Here is a 20,217-nt window from a genome sequence, read left to right as displayed (position 1 = left end):
GACGCACAATGGCTGATCTTGGGCTCTTAGAAGATGTGGCAAATGGAAGAATTTGGAGAGAACGCATCTTTAGACAGCAAGAAGACTTGCTGGCAAACGAGGACGAGTGGCTTATGAGCCGGTTCCGACTTCCTTGAGCCGTCCTGTTGGACCTCTGCGGGCTTTTGGGGGGGTGTCACCCGGTGCATCTGGCGCGTCGGTGTTGCGCCTCAGTCACCACTCCACTTAAAAGGGATTCCCCAATTATTGCAGCCAGTCTCTCATCAAGAGGGGTCAGCTCCGGTGCCCCCCCCTACCCATGGCAGACACACTCTGGCGACCAGAGGTTTTTTCGCCTCGACTTTGATGTCCGACCATTTCTTTTTTATTTCGGCCACGGTCCGAGGATGTGAGGCTGCAGCATTTACGGCGTCTGCCACCGTTTGCCGCTCACGTGCCTTTTTGGCATTAGTAATGCCCACACTGTGCCCTCCAAACAACACTTTTCTCCTCTATTCCACCTCGCCAATGAGTGAAGTTACGTTTTTTTGATTTCCTCTCTGTGTTTGCCATGATCTCGCAAGACATGAATATTCATTTGTGGGCTTTTCACGGACTATTTATGGGCAACTATGGGCGTGTCATGAAGCCGCAAAAGCTGCGCTGCATTTAGAATTGGTTGTGATTTATTAAGGTAAAGATGCGTAGGATGTGCGTGCGCACGGTTTTATAAATCCGAATATTTCTGTGCGTACGCACGTCCTATGTTTCATCCGTACGCCACTTCTGACGCAAATCCTACGCAAAGTTTTATAAATGAGGCCCCTGGTGATGATGTTTCCAATCAGACTGTCCTTAGACTTCCAACATACAGTCCACATTCTGCACACAGACAGCAAGGTAGGATGTGGGGGAAGCAGAAGCCCCCAGTATTTACAGGCCTCTGGGTCGCGGCTAAGCAGAGAGGAAAGTGCCTGATGCATGACGTCATGTGCCGCCGCAGCATCAGCCCGCGGCGGGAATGTGGACGACAACAGTGACAATGTGAGAGAATTCCCTTGGGACAGAGTATGGTCTGAGACTCACTGCTCGTAATTCAATGGAGCAGAGGCTTTTTTCACCATTACATGTTGGAAGCTCCACAATCTGTTGTGTGGACAGAAGCAGCCCCCCCAGGGTTGGATTTGCCACAGGTCCTCGTTTGCCTGTCAGCACTCAGAGTAGACAAGTCTGGTGGATCCACACGTGAGCCTGGCCAACTGTCACTTAGCCAGGATTTATTGGCTGACGATGTTTGTCCATCATTTCAACTAAAAGTTATTAGTAATGAAGCTACTGGATATCATTGCCCAATCATATCCTTTTCCAGTTTATGGTTGTGTTTAGTATTTCTGTGTTTTCTGAAATGTTGTTTTGTTTTTTCGTTTTTAACATTTTGGTTTCTGGAACTTTGTTTTGACTACTAAAAAGGACTGCAGTTTTTTTATATGTTGTAGTCTCTCCAGCGTGTCCTGGGCCTTCCCTGGGGCCTCTACCCAGTGGGACATGCCTGGAACACCTCCCCAGGGAGGCGTCCAGGAGGCCTGAGCCACTTCAACTGGCTCCTCTGGATGTGGAGGAGCAGCTGCTCAGCCACCCTACAGAGGAAACCATTTCCAGCTGCCTCCTTCTGTCAGTCACGGCTGTTGAAAAACTCGCTGTGATGTCATCAACAGACAACGCCTTACCTCTGGCTCCAGAGAAACGAAGCCAATTCAGTCGCCATATTTCCGCGATGCAAATCTCGCCACGGTGGAACCAGATGATGAAAGTAAACAGTGATTGGTCTGAGTCGGTCTGAGTCAACATTTCCACGGCAACCACTGTCACCAATCAGGAGTAAGTTTGTTTGAAGGCCACACCCCTACCACTGAAAAAGCAGGCTCAGCAGAGGCTTTCAATCAAACATTTGGAACATGCTTTTATTGAGGCATCTGATTAGTCAATTTTTTACTTGAATAACTTGGGATACTGAAAAATACCATTAAAAAGGTTTTACCAAGGATTATCAATAACATGTTAAAAAAAGGTATCAGATCCAGAACCTCTGACCAATAAAAGGACGGAGTAACAGCTATTGAAGTCTTTGGGATTTTGGCGTCTTGGAGCCAGCAGGTACTTCCTGTTTGGAACGCCAGGGGGCTTAGTCCAGTTCTCATTTCCAGTCAGTGGTCATGACCATTGGTGAGTATTGGAACAAAGATCGACTGATAAATTGAGAGCTTTGATTTCTGGCTCAGATCTCTCTTCACCACAGCGGATTATAGCGGGGTCTGCGGTCACACTCTGACCTTCCCTCGCTCGGGAACAAGACTCCAGGATACGTAATCCCTCCCCTTTGACACATAAACGAAGCTTTTTGAAAAAATAAAAAAAAAAGGCCATGAAAACATGGGCTCCGGCAGCCAATGACCCCGAAAGGGACAAAACGGTTGAATGAATGAATGAATGAATGAATGAATGAATGAACGAAAGAATAAATGAATGAATGAAATTGTGCAGAACTGATAGCAACAACAACATGCTTACTGATGAACAAAGGGACATTCCTCTGAGCCCTTGTCTTAAGTCTTTGGGCCGTGTCTGTCTCGTCCTTTTTCAGAAAACTTTTGTTCTTTTTGTACAGCTTTCTTCTGTAAAAAACTAACAACAATAAGAAGTCGCCAAATATGGTCCAATTTTTACAGTCAAAATGATGAATTATTAATCTCAACCCATCAGCAGCAGCCCCCAGTCCTCCTTCCTGATTTGACTTTCAGTCCCACGTGCAAAACTGTCTTCTAAATGCTGCTGTTTGCGCCTGTCGAGCACTGTTCAGTCACTCTTTCTAAATCCTGACAAATCCTAAATAAACAGCAGATTCAAAAGCACGACAAAGCATTGGGATCCGAGGCGAAGCGTCTTCAACCGACAAAACTAAGTCCAGATGATCCTCTTTAAAGCCTTTTCTGCTGTCAACCATCCTGGATGACTGAGAATCTTCCCTGATGAGAACATTGATAACATTTGTGTGTTACACAATGTTGTGCTCTTTCTTTGGGCTCTTGGTAAATTAGATCCTGAGATGTAAGTTTTAGTCTCTGCTCTTAAAATTAAACCCACATCATCCTGACTTCCTGCTTCTACACTGTAATGTTTTTTCCTAATGTTTGTTTTTCCAGTTGACCATATATTATTAATGATAGTTTCATGTCCTAAATTGCATTATTTTATATTTTACAGCAACCAAGCAACATCCAGGACAGTGCAGCGGATACATCCCATTCACAGAATCAAAAACATTCCCAGGTCTGAAACATTCAAGCCTAAATTGAAACGGGGCGCCATCTTCAGTTGAAGTGTGAAATGACACCACAGAAGAGCAGCTGGTTGTCTGGAGGCCTGAAAGAGAAGAAAGATGCCGTCAAAATGAAGAATCTGCGCTGAAACCACGGCAGCCCCCTGTGTGTAAACGTCTGCAAACCTAAAAATGGATCATGTCTTGGTGTAAGAAGAAATGTCTACATTCCTAGCAAAGGAAATGTTGCTGAATGAAAAAGATTTTCTACTGAATGACACCTTCTGTGACAAAGTTTTAGGGCCCGTATATAAACCTTTTTTATTTATTTATTATGACTTTAAAGTTCTAAATTCACAAGAAAAAAGTCATAAATGCAAAATTACGAGAATAAAATCGTAAATAGGCACCTTTAAAACACGTACATTTTGTTGAAAAAGTAATAAATTACTGAGAAAAACACCAGAGTAACTGTTTATCGCAGCCTAGCTTGAAGATTAAAGAAGTTGAGAATTTAGTGAAGCTTTAGTTCCAGATAGGTTTCAAAAACAAAGAAATCCTCAACTATTTGGACTTCGACTTTTATCTCGTAAATTCATGAGATTTGAAGTAGTAAATTTGTGACTTTTTTCTCATAATATTACTTTTTTTTGGTGGTCCTAAAACTCATCGTGTTTTCATGTCAGTTCAAATGAGTTTCATGTTTCTGCTTTCTTTTTAAAAACCATTTTGCTCGTGAAAAAAAAAGAAATTCAACTTGAAAAGAACATTTTCTGTTTTGTCCTGTTTGGTTTTCCTTTTTTTGACTTTGCAGAGATGCTTGGTCTTTAACCAAACGACCAGCAAAGCCGTGTTCTCATTTCTCTGAGCGAGCAGACGCGAAACGTTAAAAGACACACGACTGTGGGTCTGACGGCTCAAACCGAGGCTTTGGCGTGAAGGAATGCAAACCTGACACCAAAAGAAGGCAGGAAAGAGCCGACCCCTCATGAAAAGCTGTTGCACTGGTTCTGTCCAGCAGCAGTCCTGGACTGAAGGACCGGACCCATTTATTAACCCCCCCCAAAACGATGACATCACAGGAGCTGTCAAAAAATGATTGGGGCTCAAAATCTTTTTTCATTCTTCTAATAAAACCAAAACACACGTGTCGGGTTATCCAATGAAGGTTTTGAAATTATTATGGGATGGCCACATGACATGGCTTAAAATTTTGACATTTTCCCATTTTTTGCACAGCATGAAAAATCGTTTCTTTATTTGATCGATCTTAAGGACATTTCACACACATGCAGCAAGGTCAAGCCTACAACCACAACTGCACTCTTGCTGACCTTTGACCTTGGGAACAGACTGTTTCTATTTTCCTGGGGAGGAAAAAAATCGCCTTTCAGTCTTCTACAAATGTAAACTCCTTCTAGAGATCTCACCCCATGGCCTCCTTGAGCATCAGGGGGAAGCTAACGTTGGATTTAGAGCAGCATTGGCATGGCGAGCTCACAAGAGCGGCATTCCTTTCTTGCACGTACACCTCTTAACGGATTATTGTGAACGTTTGATGCCTGACCTGAACAAAATAATGTGAACATCTTCGGAATGTGGGTGTGTGCCCTCTGGTCACCGGCGGGGGCAGCATCCAGAGTACTGAAGGCACTTCATCTCCCAGCAACCCCAGCGCTCACTTCCTGGATACCTGACTCTCAATCACTCATCAACCACAGCTTACTTAAGCACTGCACTGAGCTGGGCTCACAGCAAAGTATTGTTTGTGCCACTCTGTTGTATTTGGCCTTGACCTCCTGACCCTGTTCTGACTCTCGCCTGGTTTTTGATTCTCCTCTGCTGCTCTCATGCCTGTTATCGACTCCTGCCTGCCTGACCCTGATTTAGCTTTGTGGACCTTTAGCTGAGCTAATCAAACGACTGCATTTAGATCCAGCTGTCCGCCTGTTCTTGTGGGCGTGGTTCAGTGGGCGTGGTTAACAGAAATGCTCAGTTGCCAAGAAAATCCAAAAGTTCCAAAAGACCTGTTCATCACCCCATTCAGCTAAAACATAAAATGCTTGATATGGAGATAAAAGCAACAGAAAAAGTGCAATTTTAAAGAGGGCCTAAATCATGATTTTGATCCGTTCATGAATATATTCCTCTTAGCACCAGCCCCTCCCATCCCACAATAACGAGGGTCCTCACATTATGACATCACAAAGGGAGGAACCGCCCCTTTCCAGGTATGGTCTGCACTGAGGCACCGCCTCCAGGCTAAGAGACACGCCCACTTTCTCCACAGAGCTAGCCGTGATTAGCAAAATGCTTTCGTTGCACAATCTGCACATCCATCTTTGTTTTCGTGGGAGAAACGCAGACACGCCGCTGAGGCCGGCTCTAGGATGACATCATGAATTATGCGGCACCCACAAGGAGTGAAAGGCAAAATATAGATCATTTTTTGGTGTGCCAAAGGTGATCATGATCATAAACATGGACATAGATTTCTCTGAAAGGCTTTAGAATAGCACGATAAAGGTGTGTTTTTTTTTCAATGAATTTAGTACATGCAGCTCTGACCAGGGTGGGCGGGGCTGTTGCAGCCAATCAGCCAGTGAGGGCGGATCAAAAGGCGGGTGGCGACTGAGGACCATTCAACGCCTCTCACAGCTTTATCATGAATTGTTTTTAGTCCAAAAACCTCATCCTGCTTACATTTGAAAATTCCACTTTTAAATGTTAAATCCTACTGATGCAAACATTTGAAAGTATTAAAAACCGAACAAAACATGACAGTTGAACAGCACAGGTCACATGCTGCGGATGAATGACAGAGTTTAATCACAAAACAAAAAACCCAGAAATTAACTGAGTCTCATTGATAAATTCTACATTCCTGGAGATGAGGGGCAATGATATATTTCCATTAACACTCTCCAGCACTAGATGGAACTATTGAGTAATTTTTAATGTTTTTAAAGAAGACAGGTGAAAAGGAAGAAGCTGATTTCGACAGGTTTCATGAACATCTGCCGCAGACTCGGTTTCACGCCTTCTCCTCTCCTCTGATTCCCGCTGAACAGACTTATCGCTGGCAGACGGAGGGAAAGACAGAAGCTTCCGGGAGGAACGCAGGAGTCATGGAAACGGAGGTGGGCGGTGACAGGAGCCACTCCCCTGGTTTCTCCTGGAGGAACCTGGTTTCAGTATCACAGTGACTTCACTGTTCAAACACAGGAAGGAGAGTGAAACCTCTCCCATGACAGAAGACACTTCAGACAGCTGCTCTGTCCTGAAGAAAACCCGCTGAGCCGCAGGACTTCAGAACTGTCCAGAGAGAAAAACCAGCTTCATTACTGAAGCTTTTCTGGTCTTTTTCAAAGAAGGCGTTGATTGGACTTTATGTGACGAGTGAAGCCACAGAAACTGAGCGTAAAAGCGGAGTGAGTGACCTTAACAGCAGCCAAACACGGCGATGACGTCACGCAGCACAGCCAGCTGGGCCGCATTCCTTCGCTTCACTCCTCCTCCTCCTCATTCCCGGGTGAGTGTGTGAGAGGAGGTGAGTGTTGAGGTCACAGTCAGTCAGCCTCCCATCAGCAAGGAGCCCGAGCGAAGAGGAGGAGGAGGAGAGGAAGAAGAGCGGTGTGGATGAAGCAGAGGACAAGCTGAACGTCAGGGTGAGTGTCTGTCTGTCCCTGCTGACGCTCATCTTCATCACTTTCCCTCAATATGACCAGACCTGCTTTTCTTATGCCACTCAACACGCACTCGACACAAGAACTGCAGACACAATCTTTACACGATCACACAAACTCTTAGCATGAAAATGGATTTTCCTTTTCATCTTGAAAGGTAATGAAGGAAAGTGGCTGCGTTGCTGCAGAGGGCATGAAGGTGGAGAGTTGATGCTTCTGAGGAGCCAGGGTCGGTTTGTGTCCGAGCTTCCTCACGTCCTGCACAGTCGGCCTTCTTCAGCGTCCAGATTTAGATTTGAACTGTTTGCTCTGCTCAGCAGCTCCCTTTCCTTTTCATTTCAGAGTTAAGCTCTCTCAAAATGTGTTCAAGCATTTAAAACAATTCAGCGTGGCGATGAGGCGCCTTTCAAATCAGAAAACAGCAAAGTGTGTCCGAAAGATCTGTGTTGCTGTGTGAGAGGAAATGGTGATGAAGATCATCTTCTTCCTCCTCCTTTTGTTGCTTCGGCTCTCGTCGACTCGTTTCTGGAGTTCAGTGATACTGACCCCCGTGCTGGGGGAACTCGGTAAACAGAGAGAGGTATGTGTGGGCGGAGTCAGAGCCAGGAATGTGTGCGTGTTCTGCAACATTCCTTACGATGAAGACCGGTCTGACGTGGAACACATGACAGAACCCAGTGGCTCACCTGCTGAGGAGCCTGTCCGCTCTCCAGGATCCCAGGCTTTCATTTACAAAAACACAGAAACATCAGCGGATGCAGGTCTGCAGGGAGATGGATTACCTGAAACTTCAAAATAAAAGCCTGTTGGCTTTAGGAGCTGTTTGGGCTTTGAAGTCAGACAGAAGAACCATTATTTGATTATTTTTAAGTACTGACCATAAAGATAAAGCTTTCTCTTTATTCAAAAGCCCAGTGACTCCCATGTAAACATACTTTCTTCACGTTTAAAGCGGAGGAGATGTGTCCACATATGAAAATGAAGGAAAATTTTTGAGGCCATGTTTGTTTTCAGCATCGACCATAAAAAGAAGCAGAATCATCAGTTTGCGTTGCAAACATCGCCCCTTTTGCAGACTTTTCTGCGTAAAGAAATGAATCAAATAAAACTAATTCCCTGTTTATTATACTTAGTAGCACAGTTATTAAAATCCACATGTGTCTCTTTTACAGCTATGATATCCACAAGGCTGAAAACTCAATATATTTTTCATGAAAGCATCATCTAGCCATGGCCACAACTAGGTTTTACTTTGAAAGTGCATGAGTCACAGTATTTTATTTTGAAAGTGTGACCCTCTACTTAACTAAAATGTACGGTTTGGGCTTCCCCTTAGTTCACTTTGTTTGTGTCATGTTGGGTTCATGGGTTCCACGTCTTGAACTGATTGTGAGGAGCCGGAAAGGTCCAGTCCAACCGGACTCTAGTTGGTCTGAACTCTAAAAGAATGTAAACTAAACGTAGACAAGACTAACTACATTCCATCTTAACTGGAGTGCAGTCTAACCAGAGACTCGTATGTATAATGTATGTCTAATTTCAGTTAATATAACTGCAGACTAGTCTGTGGTTAGAGAAAATGTAGCTGGACTGATCAATATTTCTGACCACCGCATGGAAAAAGCAGAAGGTCTGTCGGCGGCAGAAACTGTAAGATGCCCCACAGCCGAAAGAGGACAGTCCACTTACACACTGGGAGTATCCGCCAAATGACTGGAAAATGAAAAACAGCTTTTGGAAAGAACAGCTAAGAACCAGTGGAAAATGAAAGACAAATGCTTCAGGAAGTTGTCATTTGTGTGTGAAGGTTTGACCACAACTTTTTACACAGATGACAAACACGTTTATGCTTCCAATACTTATGTAACCCTTGTGCTATCGTAGGCACTTTACCATTGGGAGTTGGGTCATCTAGACCCACTAGACAGTGCTCTGAACCTTTTTTCTTCAATGATTTGTGATCTTCACTGGTGTCCATGGATTACATGAAATCTTTCCACCTTCATCCACCTTTGTCATGGTAGGGAGAACACCTCAATGGAAGGGGGGGGGGGGTCATCTAAGATAGCACAAGGGTTAATTTGTTGTCACAGATCATTTTGTAAATGCTCGTGACTTTGGAACAGTTTGAGGAAGTGAAAATTAAAAATGAGGAATGAACCCCATAGAAAAACGACAACCTGAAAGCAAGAATGAAGCAGATTCATGTTGGTTGTCAGATAGGATTGTTGTTCTTATGTCATTTTTTTGGCAATGGAGGACATTTAGGAAGAAAATGCAGCCTAAAACTGCATTTCTGGGTACCTCTTTATTCAAATCGTTGTGAATTGGGAGCAGATGAAAAAAGTGCCGTTTGAAAAAGGTCGTATTTGTGACGCAGACGATACGCTGGGCAGGCTCCATTCTGATCATCCGCTGTCGGACAAACAGATCCAGGAGCGTCTTTGTTTTCCTCGTCTGAGCTGGAATCTGGATCCAAACTGTACGGCTCCGATATTTGTGCTGCACCAGCTGGAGGTGTGAGGGGCTGTCAGCTAAGAACAGAGTGTAAACAGAGGGGATAGGTTGGCCCCTGCAAATCAGAGGTGGATTTCAAATGAACTTCTGCCTAGTTTTCCCTAAAGATGGCACAACTCTACAAGAGAGGTTTAGGGCCACAGTGAGAAAAAAAATATTTTGTTCCTCACTTACAGGAAAAAAAGTGGAAATGTGGAGATTTGAGTCCAAACAAGGAGAAAACACCAAAGATGTCTGTTTATCGGAGCCTTGCTTGACGATGAAAGATGTGAGCGACTCAAAATCAGTGTAGCCGTCTTTCCGGGGTTCGGTGTCGGTAAAGCGGAGTTTCATCTGTAAAATAAGGAGCTCAGAGACACATTTGGGTGGAGAGGACCAACACTTTATTTTCCTTTTCATTCATGACATCTGGGGTCTTTCATGGAGGAAGAAAGGACTGAAGTGGACAGCTGAAGGGACACCGATGTCCTCATCAATGGGCTGCAGAGATCCTGCAAGCCCCCCATCAATGAATGAAACATTAATGAAGCGGTGCCAATAATTGTTATGAATGATACAAACTAAAATTCAACCTAATTACACTGAAGCACGACAACAGAAGAAATGAAAAGCTGTTGTCCAGAAACACTGAGCTTTGCGTTTCTGACCTAAACCTTTATACAAACGTAGAAAGCTGTGAAATTCCAAACCACATGATAGTTTGTGCTCCCTCTCACATGTGGATTCTGTCTGTTCTCCCGTTTGGTGGATGCATTCTCTGCAGGGCTGATGCCTGTCAGTCCTCCTGTCCTCAGCGGTGCCGTCTCTCCTGCTGTCTGTTGCAGTTTCGGGCGTCTGGCCTGCCTCTGCAGAAGCGTGGGCCATGGAGCTGAAGGTGTGGGTGGAGGGCGTCCTCAGGGTGGTCTGCGGCTTATCGCTGAGCACCTCCTGTCAGGATGTCGTCATCACTCTTGCACAAGCGATCGGTATGTTCTCACCTGACTGCCTGCATTCTGCTGTCCTTTTCACACAGTTCACTTCCAGAACACCAAACACTTTTGTGTGTTATGTCCAAAGACTAGTATTCTTCTGAAAACCCTGCAGTGCTTTGACATGATCACCTTTTAGAACAAAAACTTTTTATTGAGTGCTGCTTTTTTGGGTTTTTTTTGGCAAACATTTTGAAATTCAGGCAGATTTATTGTTTGACCCTTTAGAAAGATTGTAGGTCAGAAAACGGGGCCGGAGTCAGGAAACATTTTGAACAGCTGCCTTATAATTTCAATAAAAACATCTGGATCGGGTGTTGATCAGGTGAGACTGAAGGTGGAGTGTCTCCTCTCTCCCTAAAAAGTGTGAACTTCACAGACTAAAAAAAAAAAACTTTTAGAGAGTCCTCCTCCTCTCAGGACTTTATTTGACCCGGCGGCTAGTTTTGACCCCAAAGTCCAGACAAGTCCCTCCCCTTTCAGCTGCTACTGTCTGTGATCCTGATGGATTTGGATGTTTCCACGGGTCCACGCCACAGCGTTCCAGCTGTGGCGTGGACCCGTGGATGTTTCCACGCTGTGGCGTGGACCCGTGTGTGTGCTGCTCGGCGTGACGGTCGGCTGTGTCTGCAGGTCAGACGGGCCGGTACACCCTCACCATGAAGTACCGAGGGAACGACAGGATCCTGGCGGCTGACGACTGTCCTCTGCAGCAGCTGGCTCAGCTGGGACCTCTGGCCGCAGAGGTCCAGTTTGTCCTGCAAAGAACCGGTCCCAGCCTCAGCGAGGACTCACACGGCCCCACCCTTGGGAGAGAGCTTCCCCCACCGACACCATCGGGACCTCTGAAGCCCAGGGGTCCTCAGAAGGCTCTCACCTTCAATTTAGGCCCCTCATCTCTACCAAGGAGGAGTAAACAACACAAAGCCATGTCTCCATCCCCCAGATCCTCGCCTGAGCCGTCATCACACGGCTCTGACTGTGAAACGGCCTCTAAAGAGGAGGCGTTCAAGCAGATCCTGCAGCACCGGAGGAGGCTGCAGGATCTGGAGCTGCAGATTGAAGCTCTGGAGAAAGAGACAGTGTTTCAGGAGCAGGATAGCTCTCCTGCTGATGCCTTCAGCCTGAGTCCAGCATTCACAGAGGAGCTGGCAGATCTGGAGCAGCAGTTCAGGCAGAACCAGGTGGAGTTGACGTACGGCGAGACCTGGGAGGAGGAGCTACAGCTGGAGATGGACCTTGAACTGGGTAGGACTTCAAATCTGCACGAAAACACTTTAACAGCACCGACCTTTGTGATACTTGGACACTAATAAATGTGAACTCTGCTCTTGACAGCGAGGAGCAAACGCCTCGATGAGATTTGTGCCTCCATTGATGAACAAAATGAAGAAATTAAGGAGCTTCGCACGCAGTGTGTAAAGCTGGAGGAGGAGCTGGACCTCAGGGCCCAGAGCGAGAGGTCCCAGGTGGAAGCAAAGCAGACAAACGAGGTCATCATGTCCCTGACACAGAAGCTCCAGAGGCGCCTGCAGCTGGGAGAAGAACTGGAGAGGCTGCTGGCAGAAAGCCAGCAGGAGCTGCAGACGGCAGAGGAAAGGGTAAAGGTATCACACCCAAGACACTCAAAGCATCACTTCAGCACAGTGCAGGACATACAAACCCTACACATGTCCCATTTCATCACAAGGAGTATCAGTTCTCAAAATCCTGTCAAACTGGGATGAGTTCCAGGAAAAGAGGTTCTTCCAGAGCGAAGAGCCTCACGCTTGTGGTGAAGTGATGATGAGAACGGCTCTCTGTGTCCTGCAGGAGAGGCAGGAGATGATCAAGGAGCTGAACAAAGAGCTGAGGCAGAGCAACCTGCAGCACTTCATCCACCAGGCGGGGGTGGCTCCGCCCCCTGAGCAGAACAACCTGCTGCACCTCCATGATGCTCACCTCAAAGGCTCAACCATGATGGAGGAAAAACTGTGAAGATGAAACAATAGAAGGTTACTTTTTATTTTTGACATGTTTAGAAAAAAGAATAAACACTATGCTAAAAAAATATACTACTGCTGACTTTTGCATCAATTTAGAAAATTCAAGAAAATGAAAAATCCTCCATAGAATCTAAAAATAAGAGGAACCTCTTGTGTGAACTACCAGTAACTTCCTTTTTTTGTCACAGGACACAGAAGAATCAGACATTTCCTGAAACCTGTCCTGTCCCCATACCTGTGTGTGTGTGTTGTCCCACTGTGCAAATGTATGTGTGAGTGTGTGAGTCTGAGAACTGCACTGCCTCTGGGGTTGAAAAAATGCCCTGAAGAGAGAAAAACGAAACAAAAGTTTTTTAGGTGTGTTTTATATTTTTGTGAATGTTGTTTTCTAGAAAATGTGACACTCTTCTTTTTGTACATGAAAATGGCATATTTATTCTGTAATAAAGATCAGCTGATGCAGCAGTTCTCCCTTTTGTCCACCAGAGGGAGACATAGATGATTCCTACAAGGGGTGCAGCTTTTTTTATTTATTTATTTTTTTATTGAACAATTGCAACATACAATTATGCACATATATATGGAGTCCTATACTGTTCATAATTAAATAAATAAATATTTAATTAAATAAATAAATATGGCCTCATGCAAATACACAATAAACCTATAAATCTCTCATAAATATATAAAAAGATCATGAAACTGTGAAAAACCTGCACACAGATTTTAAATTAGCCATTATATTATTCAATATATTTCATTTTGCTTTAAAAGCCTGTTCATTATTTTAAAACAACATTTTAATATTCATTTTAATCATGTGGAAAATTATTATAATTCTGTCTTTTTTCAGAAGCTCATATTTCAAAATCAATATTTTCCAAAGTAGCTTTGTTTTTATTTCATGTTGCTGTTTTTCACAATGGCTTATTTATTTCATGAAGAGCTTTTTCAGGAGAATGGGTCTGTCAATCAGTGAAAGTGGGCGGGATCTAAACGCTCATTGGCTGATCCATGGAAATCGACTCATATTCCTCGATACCCGCTCAGCGGTGAACCAGTCAGAGATGACATATTTCAGTGATATCTGCACGGCTTTGCTGACATTAGAGATCAAATAGAGACAAACAATCTGTCTGCTGCAGAAGATGCAAACATCTACGACTCTGTTTTTGTAGTTTGAGGGTTTGTGTGGACCAAACCACAGAGGAGCTCCGGTCGTCCACGTCTCGAAGTCCCCCGTTGAAACACTCCTCATTCTTCCGCCATTCTCTCAGAGCTCACATCGTGCCTCATGTCGGCTCGCAGGAGGGGAGCTGGCGGACCGACAGTCAGACCAGGCAGCTGTGCAAAGCGGGACAAGCCTGCTCGGGCCTCCTGAACCTTATGATATTTTTCTGTTTTCAATGAGACAATGATTATAATCAGGTCCTCTGATTTTATTTTTCCCTCTCAAGAAAAATGTTGAACCTTTCCTGCGATGACGTTTCTGACATCTTAACACTCTCCATGTACATTGTGCATCCATGCATTGTTACTGAGATAAGCACAAGCAACCGCTCCATGTGGCTATCAGGCTATAAACATTAGCTTGTAGCCCCTCCCATACGCGGCATGGTGCGTTCATGGAAACTCCAGTTCATAGAAGCTTAGTGGAACTCCAACAACCGCCCAGCCTAACTTAGGCCACTACTAAATGTTCATGAGAAGAAAAAAAATTGCCGAACCGACCACAAAATCACCTGAATTATGCACACTCGCCCAAAGCCACTTTTATCCGCAAATTTAGAACCAAAACTGCCCAATTTCTGGTAACACTGTGGATGTGTTGAGGTGCATACTCCCCCTAGTGTTTAGGAGTGTGCATCGCGCCGTCAGGTTTGGTGAAGCGTCTTCGATCGATGTAGTCAGGGTGCTGCTGCTCATGTCTGGGTAAAGGAGTAGCCAATCACAGAAGTGTCTCCACCTTGTCTAGTTTGATTGACAGATAGACTCATTTTCCTGAAAAAGCTCTTCATGAAATAAATACGCCATTGTGAAAAACAGCAACATGAAATAAAAACAAAGCTACTTTGGAAAATATTGATTTTGAAATACGAGCTTCTGAAAAAAGACAGAATTATAATAATATTCAACATGATTAAAAATGAATATTTTAAAATGTTGTATTAAAATAATGAACAGGTTTTTAAAGCAAAATGAAATATATTGAATAATATAATGGCTAATTTAAAATCTGTGTGCAGATTTTTCACAATTTCATTATTTCTTTATATATTTATGAGAGATTTATTGGTTTATTGTGTATTTGCATGAGGTCATATTTATTTATTTAATTAAATATTTATTTATTTAATTATGAACAGTATAGGACTCCATTCATATAATGTACAATAGAATTCTGAATACAGAACAAACGTGTTACATTCTTTAAAAAATACTAATTATTAATAATAAACACAAAAGGGAATAAAAAATAAAATGAAATAAAAAAATAAAAAGACAAAAGAGAAAATGCGAGAGTAAATCTATGTCAGCAGTCCAAAACAATTACAAATGCTAATTATTTTTTGAGCTTTTGTATTTTTTGAAGCAGACATTAAGTTTAAATATTGCTGCAGTTCCAGTTTGACCACAAAGAAATCAGGTTTTTTATTGGAAAATTTTCTTTTGTGTATATGAAATTTAGCCATAAATAATACCATGTTTACACAAAAGAAAGCATCACGGTCTTTGACATGAAAGCTATGAAAACCAAAAAGTACGTTTTTATAATAAAGTTGTATGTCAGCAAAAATAGAATCGGTGATAAATTTGTGAATGTTTTTCCAAAATCTGTATGTGAATTCACAAGACCAGAATAAATGAGAGCAGGTTTCAGGTTGTTTCTGGCAGAAAGTACAGCGGGTGTTTATGTCAGCCTTAAATTTAGTTAAGTAATGCTTTGCTGGATAAAATCTGTGTAGAAGTTTAAAAGAGATTTCTTTGACTTTATTTGTTAAGAAGTATTTTTGTGGTAAAGACCAGACTTTTTTCTATCCAATGTTAGAAGTGAAATTAGCCCAATAAGAGGTAGGTGATGGAACAGAAACTAAATTATCTTGAAACAAAGCTCTGATTTTTGAGTTCAACTGTTTAGCAGAAGTGAAGCAGAAATTACACAGAGGGGATTTGAGCACATCAGGAGGATGAAGAGTCAGAGGATGAGCGCTGTAGAAACCCCTGAATAACATGCAAAGCCCAGATGGGACGGCATCAAACACTACTGCAAATTCTTTGGTTGTTATTGGTATTTTATACTGCATTGTGAATTCTGAGTAGTTATATAATAATCCAGGTTCTTTGAATAATTGATTGAGGAAAATAATACCATTATTAAACCAATTATTTAAAAAGGGGTGCAGCTTGATCTGTGCAGCAGCTTCCATTCATGGAAGTGCTGTCCCAATCGAAAGTTCCAAAATCCAGTGCCCCAGAAATTTCCCACAAGTCTCTGCGAAAAACCAGTGTGCATTGATGCTCAATAGATCGTCGAATGTAGACCACAATCGGAACATTTCTTTAACCAAAAAATGTATTTAAATGTATTTTTCTGATAAACCATCAATGTTTTTATCTTCAGAACTCAGTGGACTCATAAATAATTGTCACAAAACGCTTATATTAATGAGATTTTAACTTTGTGAAATCGATGACGTCACATCCGTCGTTTAAAAAAAAAAAGTAGTGAGCGTGGCGTCCGAATTGCTTGTAAAATTCAGGGCACTACATAGTGATCCGCTAGTTTTTTAGCAGTTAAGGGGGGTTGGCGGGAATTCGGACACAGCCGTAGACTAAGATGGCTTTGGAAACATTAAGTAATTATAATAAAATCTGAGGAAAAATGAAAATATGACACATGATAACGTGACTGTTCAAGTCTGATGGTGCATCAAGGAAGAGAGCCAAAGAAACAATCGTAATGCAGAGGGAAACGACCATGAATTTAACCCCTGTGCTATCTTACATGACCCCACCCTCACATTGAGGTGTTCTCCCTACCATCACAAAGGTGGATAAAGGTGGAAAGATTTCATGTAATCCATGGACACCAGTGAAGATCACAAATCATTGAAGAAAAAGGGTTCAGAGCACTGTCTAGTGGGTCTAGATGACCCAACTCCCAATGTTAAAGTGCCTAGGATAGAACAAGGGTCAAAGGCAAAAATATGACTATGATTGGCTGAGAAGAAAAGGCGGGCTTTCTAGCTATTGGTTCAGATTGAAGGCCTAACTGATGGTGGCATGTGGAGACACAACCTGTTAGTCAGGTAGATCTTCCTTGTTTAAACTGTGCCGAAGCTTCACCAAAACAACAGCTTGTTCAGATAACACTCAGGCTTGTCAATGTTCTGACTGCTGGACACAGATAACGCTTCAGTCCCAACTACCCTTTGGGGTAGAAACAGGCTGTCTGCAGGTGAAAAACGGTCAAACCTGCACAGGTGTGCACGCAGGTGACCAGCATGAATTATGAAGGTCGTAGACTGCACAGAAACCCGTAGAGAGAAAATGTTTGTGCACATTTTTTCTATAGTAATGAACACTTATACAATATGTAAGGGGGAAGTAAGGGAGGCGCAGGTGAATCGTATGGAGTTTTCATCCCCCCCCCCCCCCCAATCCTGCAGACTGAGCAAAGAGCCCGTTAGCGCTTTTGCCGTGATAGTTAGAAAAGAGGAAATCAGAGTTTAGTCTGTGTGGACGAGACTTACTTTCATGTGCACACGCCGTGCAGTATTTGTGCGCTGTGAGTAAGGAGCCAGTGTATGACAGCATCACTCAGATGTCAATTACCCTTATGAATATTTCACACTTAACATGACAATGGAACGTTCCATTTTGAGGGCGTAGGGCGCACTGGTTTAAAACAGTCAGAGATCAATCCATCAATCAGTCAGACTGCATTAAAAGTAACTCCGGAGCTTCTTGGGAACATGCAAATGTCAGAGGTCAGAGCTCTGCCTCCCCCTTGGTCACTGGCGGGAGCTGTCTCCAGAGTTCTAACCACACTACATCTCCCAGCAACCCCAGTGCACACTTCCTGGATGCCACACAGCTGACTCTCATTTACTTAATCAACCACAGCATACTGAAGCTGTGCACTGGGATCAGCTCAGTGTGAAGTATGGTTTGTGCCACTCTGCCTGCCGTACCGAGTGTTATATCTGGACCTGGGGGGTATTCACAGAAAGCAAGTTTAAACTAGCCTGACTTTAACCCTGAACTCTGGCTGAAATCTGCCTGAACTTGCTTACTCTGAGTATGTCGGTTTCAAAAGACCTGGGGCCTCATTTCTAAACGTTGCATACGCACAAAAGAAGGCGTACGCCACTCTCTACGCAATAGTTGATATTTATAAAAAGCAAACTTGACGGGAAAATGTGCGGTCCTTCACCCAAGCTCTGACCCAGGCGTACGCACAAAAACGGGTGAAATGAGAAACGGCGACACCGTCGGCAGATGGAAGAAACACGTGAAAGTGAAAAAGACAATACTGCCTCTCAGAAATAACATGAAGACTTCACAAAGCAAGTCTCACAATTAACAGCTACACCAACACCCGTTTGATCGATCAGCAGTGAAACAAATAAAAAAATCAAACGAAAATTACAACAAAAATTCAAATGAACACTTATTTGCAGAAAGAAAAGTGAAATATGTTCTGCAATATTGGCATGTTGTGCAATTCGTCCTCATAAATAATATAGTTAACAGAACGAAATAATGTACAAAACTGATATTCTCGTCAATGTGTCCGTCTGGCGGAGCAGATATAGGTGCAATCAGACAGACAGATGGATAGATAGAGAGAGATGCATTAATTGTCCACTGGGGAAAGTTGTTTTCATATTAAAACATTTCTTCATAAGCTATGGAATTATGGTTAAATGCAGATGCCTTTAGTTTGTTTTATTTTTGATAAAACAATGTATGGCGTATGTCTCAACCATTCAGAAAGCAACAAGAAATTACATTTGCTGATCAATTTCCCATTTCCACGTCGATTATTACCGACATCTGTAGCTTGTCAGATGTAATTACATAGATGGAAATAAAATGCCCCATCTCAATGCGTAATGACGCACAATGGCTGATCTTACGCTCTTAGAAGAAGTGGCAAATGGAAGAATTCGGAGTGAACGCATTTTTAGACAGCAAGAAGACTTGCTGGCAAACGAGGACGAGTGGCTTATGAGCCGGTTCCGACTTCCTCCAGCCGTCCTGTTGGACCTCTGCTGGCTTTTGGGCCCGCCGTTACAGAAGAGCACTCGGAGGAACCACGCGTGTCCCCCCCCCCCCGATGGAGCGCTAGACGTTTTTTTGCCTCGACTTTGATGTCCAACCATTTTTTTTTTATTTCGGCCACGGTCCGAGGTTGTGAGGCTACAGCATTTGGCGTCTGCCACCGTTTGCCACTCACGTGCCTTTTTGGCATTAGTAATGCCCACACTGTGCCCTCCAAACAACACTTTTCTCCTCTTTTCCACCTCGCCAACGATAACTTCTACTTCACATTGAGTGAAGTTACGTTTTTTTCATTTCCTCTCTGTGTTTGCCATGATTTCGCAATCAATGAATATTCATTTGTGGGCGTTTCACGGACTATTTATGGGCAACTATGGGCGTGTCATGAAGCCGCAAAAGCTGCGCTACATTTAGAATTGATTATGATTTATTAAGGGAAAGATGCGTAGGATGTGCGTGCGCACGGTTTTATAAATCCGAATATTTCTGTGCGTACGCACGTCCTATGTTTCATCCGTACGCCACTTCTGACGCAAATCCTACGCAAAGTTTTATAAATGAGGCCCCTGGTATGAGTTGGCGTAATTACGCTACACTTGGTAACCCTGGGTTAATGCACGTGCATGTCAAGTACATAAAGACATTCTCAATGGATCACCGATTTCCGGAGTCACCATGGAAACGCGTGGAGAAAAAAAGAGAGAGCTATACTTTAGTGAGACGGAGTCTGAGATTTTAATGACGGCGGATGAAGATACGTCCATCAAAAAAGTAACACGGCTGCATCATCAAAAGAAAGAGTTTCTGCTTGGAGAAAAAGTAAGTAAATTCACGCGTTTTTATCTCATTTCTATGTATATATATATATATATATATATACATATACATATACATTATCCAACTTAAATGAAGTAACTCAATTGCTAACAGGTAATTGAGTTACATTTTTTCAACCTAATTCATTACGTCTACCCAACTCAATATTTTTTTACAACTCAAATTTACATATTCACCTAACAAAATTTCATATTACCAATTCAATTAAATGTTTTTCTATCTTAATTTATTGTAATTCTTGAACTACCGTTCTCATTTTTACAACTATAAAATCAATGAAAATGAATTTGCAATATTAAAAATTATGTCTGTAATAATTTCTCGGGCTTTGACATTGCTATTTAGTACTAGTGGTGCTAAATAAACTCATCCTCTCCCTCCCTCTCTCTCACTCACGGTGCAGAAAGAATTGAACATCTGCTTTCACTTTCTCCCATCAGGGGTCGCCACAGCGAAACAACCCTCCCACAAGGATGAGTCGCATGGTTAACTTAGCAATGTTTTTACACCAGATGCCCTTCCTGACGCAACCCTCTCAATCCAACTGGGCTTGGGACCGGCACAGCAGCAGAGAAGGGAATGGGGAGCAGCCCGGAGTCAAACCCAGGTTTCACGGACGGAAGGTGCTGCAAACCAGCACG

General features: G+C 43.2%; 1 protein-coding gene across 4 annotated transcripts; it reads left to right on the top strand.

Annotated features, from left to right (window-relative positions):
* Positions 1-6,485: 6,485 nt before the first annotated feature.
* LOC101159329 (ras association domain-containing protein 8) lies at positions 6,486-12,913 on the top strand. Of its 4 annotated transcripts, XM_011486450.3 has the most exons (6): positions 6,489-6,963; positions 10,323-10,463; positions 11,100-11,714; positions 11,805-12,073; positions 12,279-12,460; positions 12,640-12,913. In XM_011486450.3, exons 2-5 carry the CDS (start codon positions 10,361-10,363, stop codon positions 12,441-12,443), a joined length of 1,152 nt encoding a protein of 383 aa, XP_011484752.1. In that variant the 5' UTR covers positions 6,489-6,963; positions 10,323-10,360; the 3' UTR covers positions 12,444-12,460; positions 12,640-12,913. The 4 variants fall into 4 exon arrangements, with proteins under 4 accessions (XP_011484754.1, XP_011484752.1, XP_004066819.1 ...); XM_011486452.3 differs by having other exon boundaries at positions 6,486-6,963; positions 11,805-12,067; positions 12,279-12,913; XM_004066771.4 differs by having other exon boundaries at positions 12,279-12,913.
* Positions 12,914-20,217: the final 7,304 nt, after the last annotated feature.

The sequence above is a fragment of the Oryzias latipes genome, chromosome 3, assembly GCF_002234675.1.
Source record: "Oryzias latipes chromosome 3, ASM223467v1".
Classification (NCBI taxonomy): domain Eukaryota; kingdom Metazoa; phylum Chordata; class Actinopteri; order Beloniformes; family Adrianichthyidae; genus Oryzias; species Oryzias latipes.
This window is presented reverse-complemented; position numbering and strand designations above follow the sequence as displayed.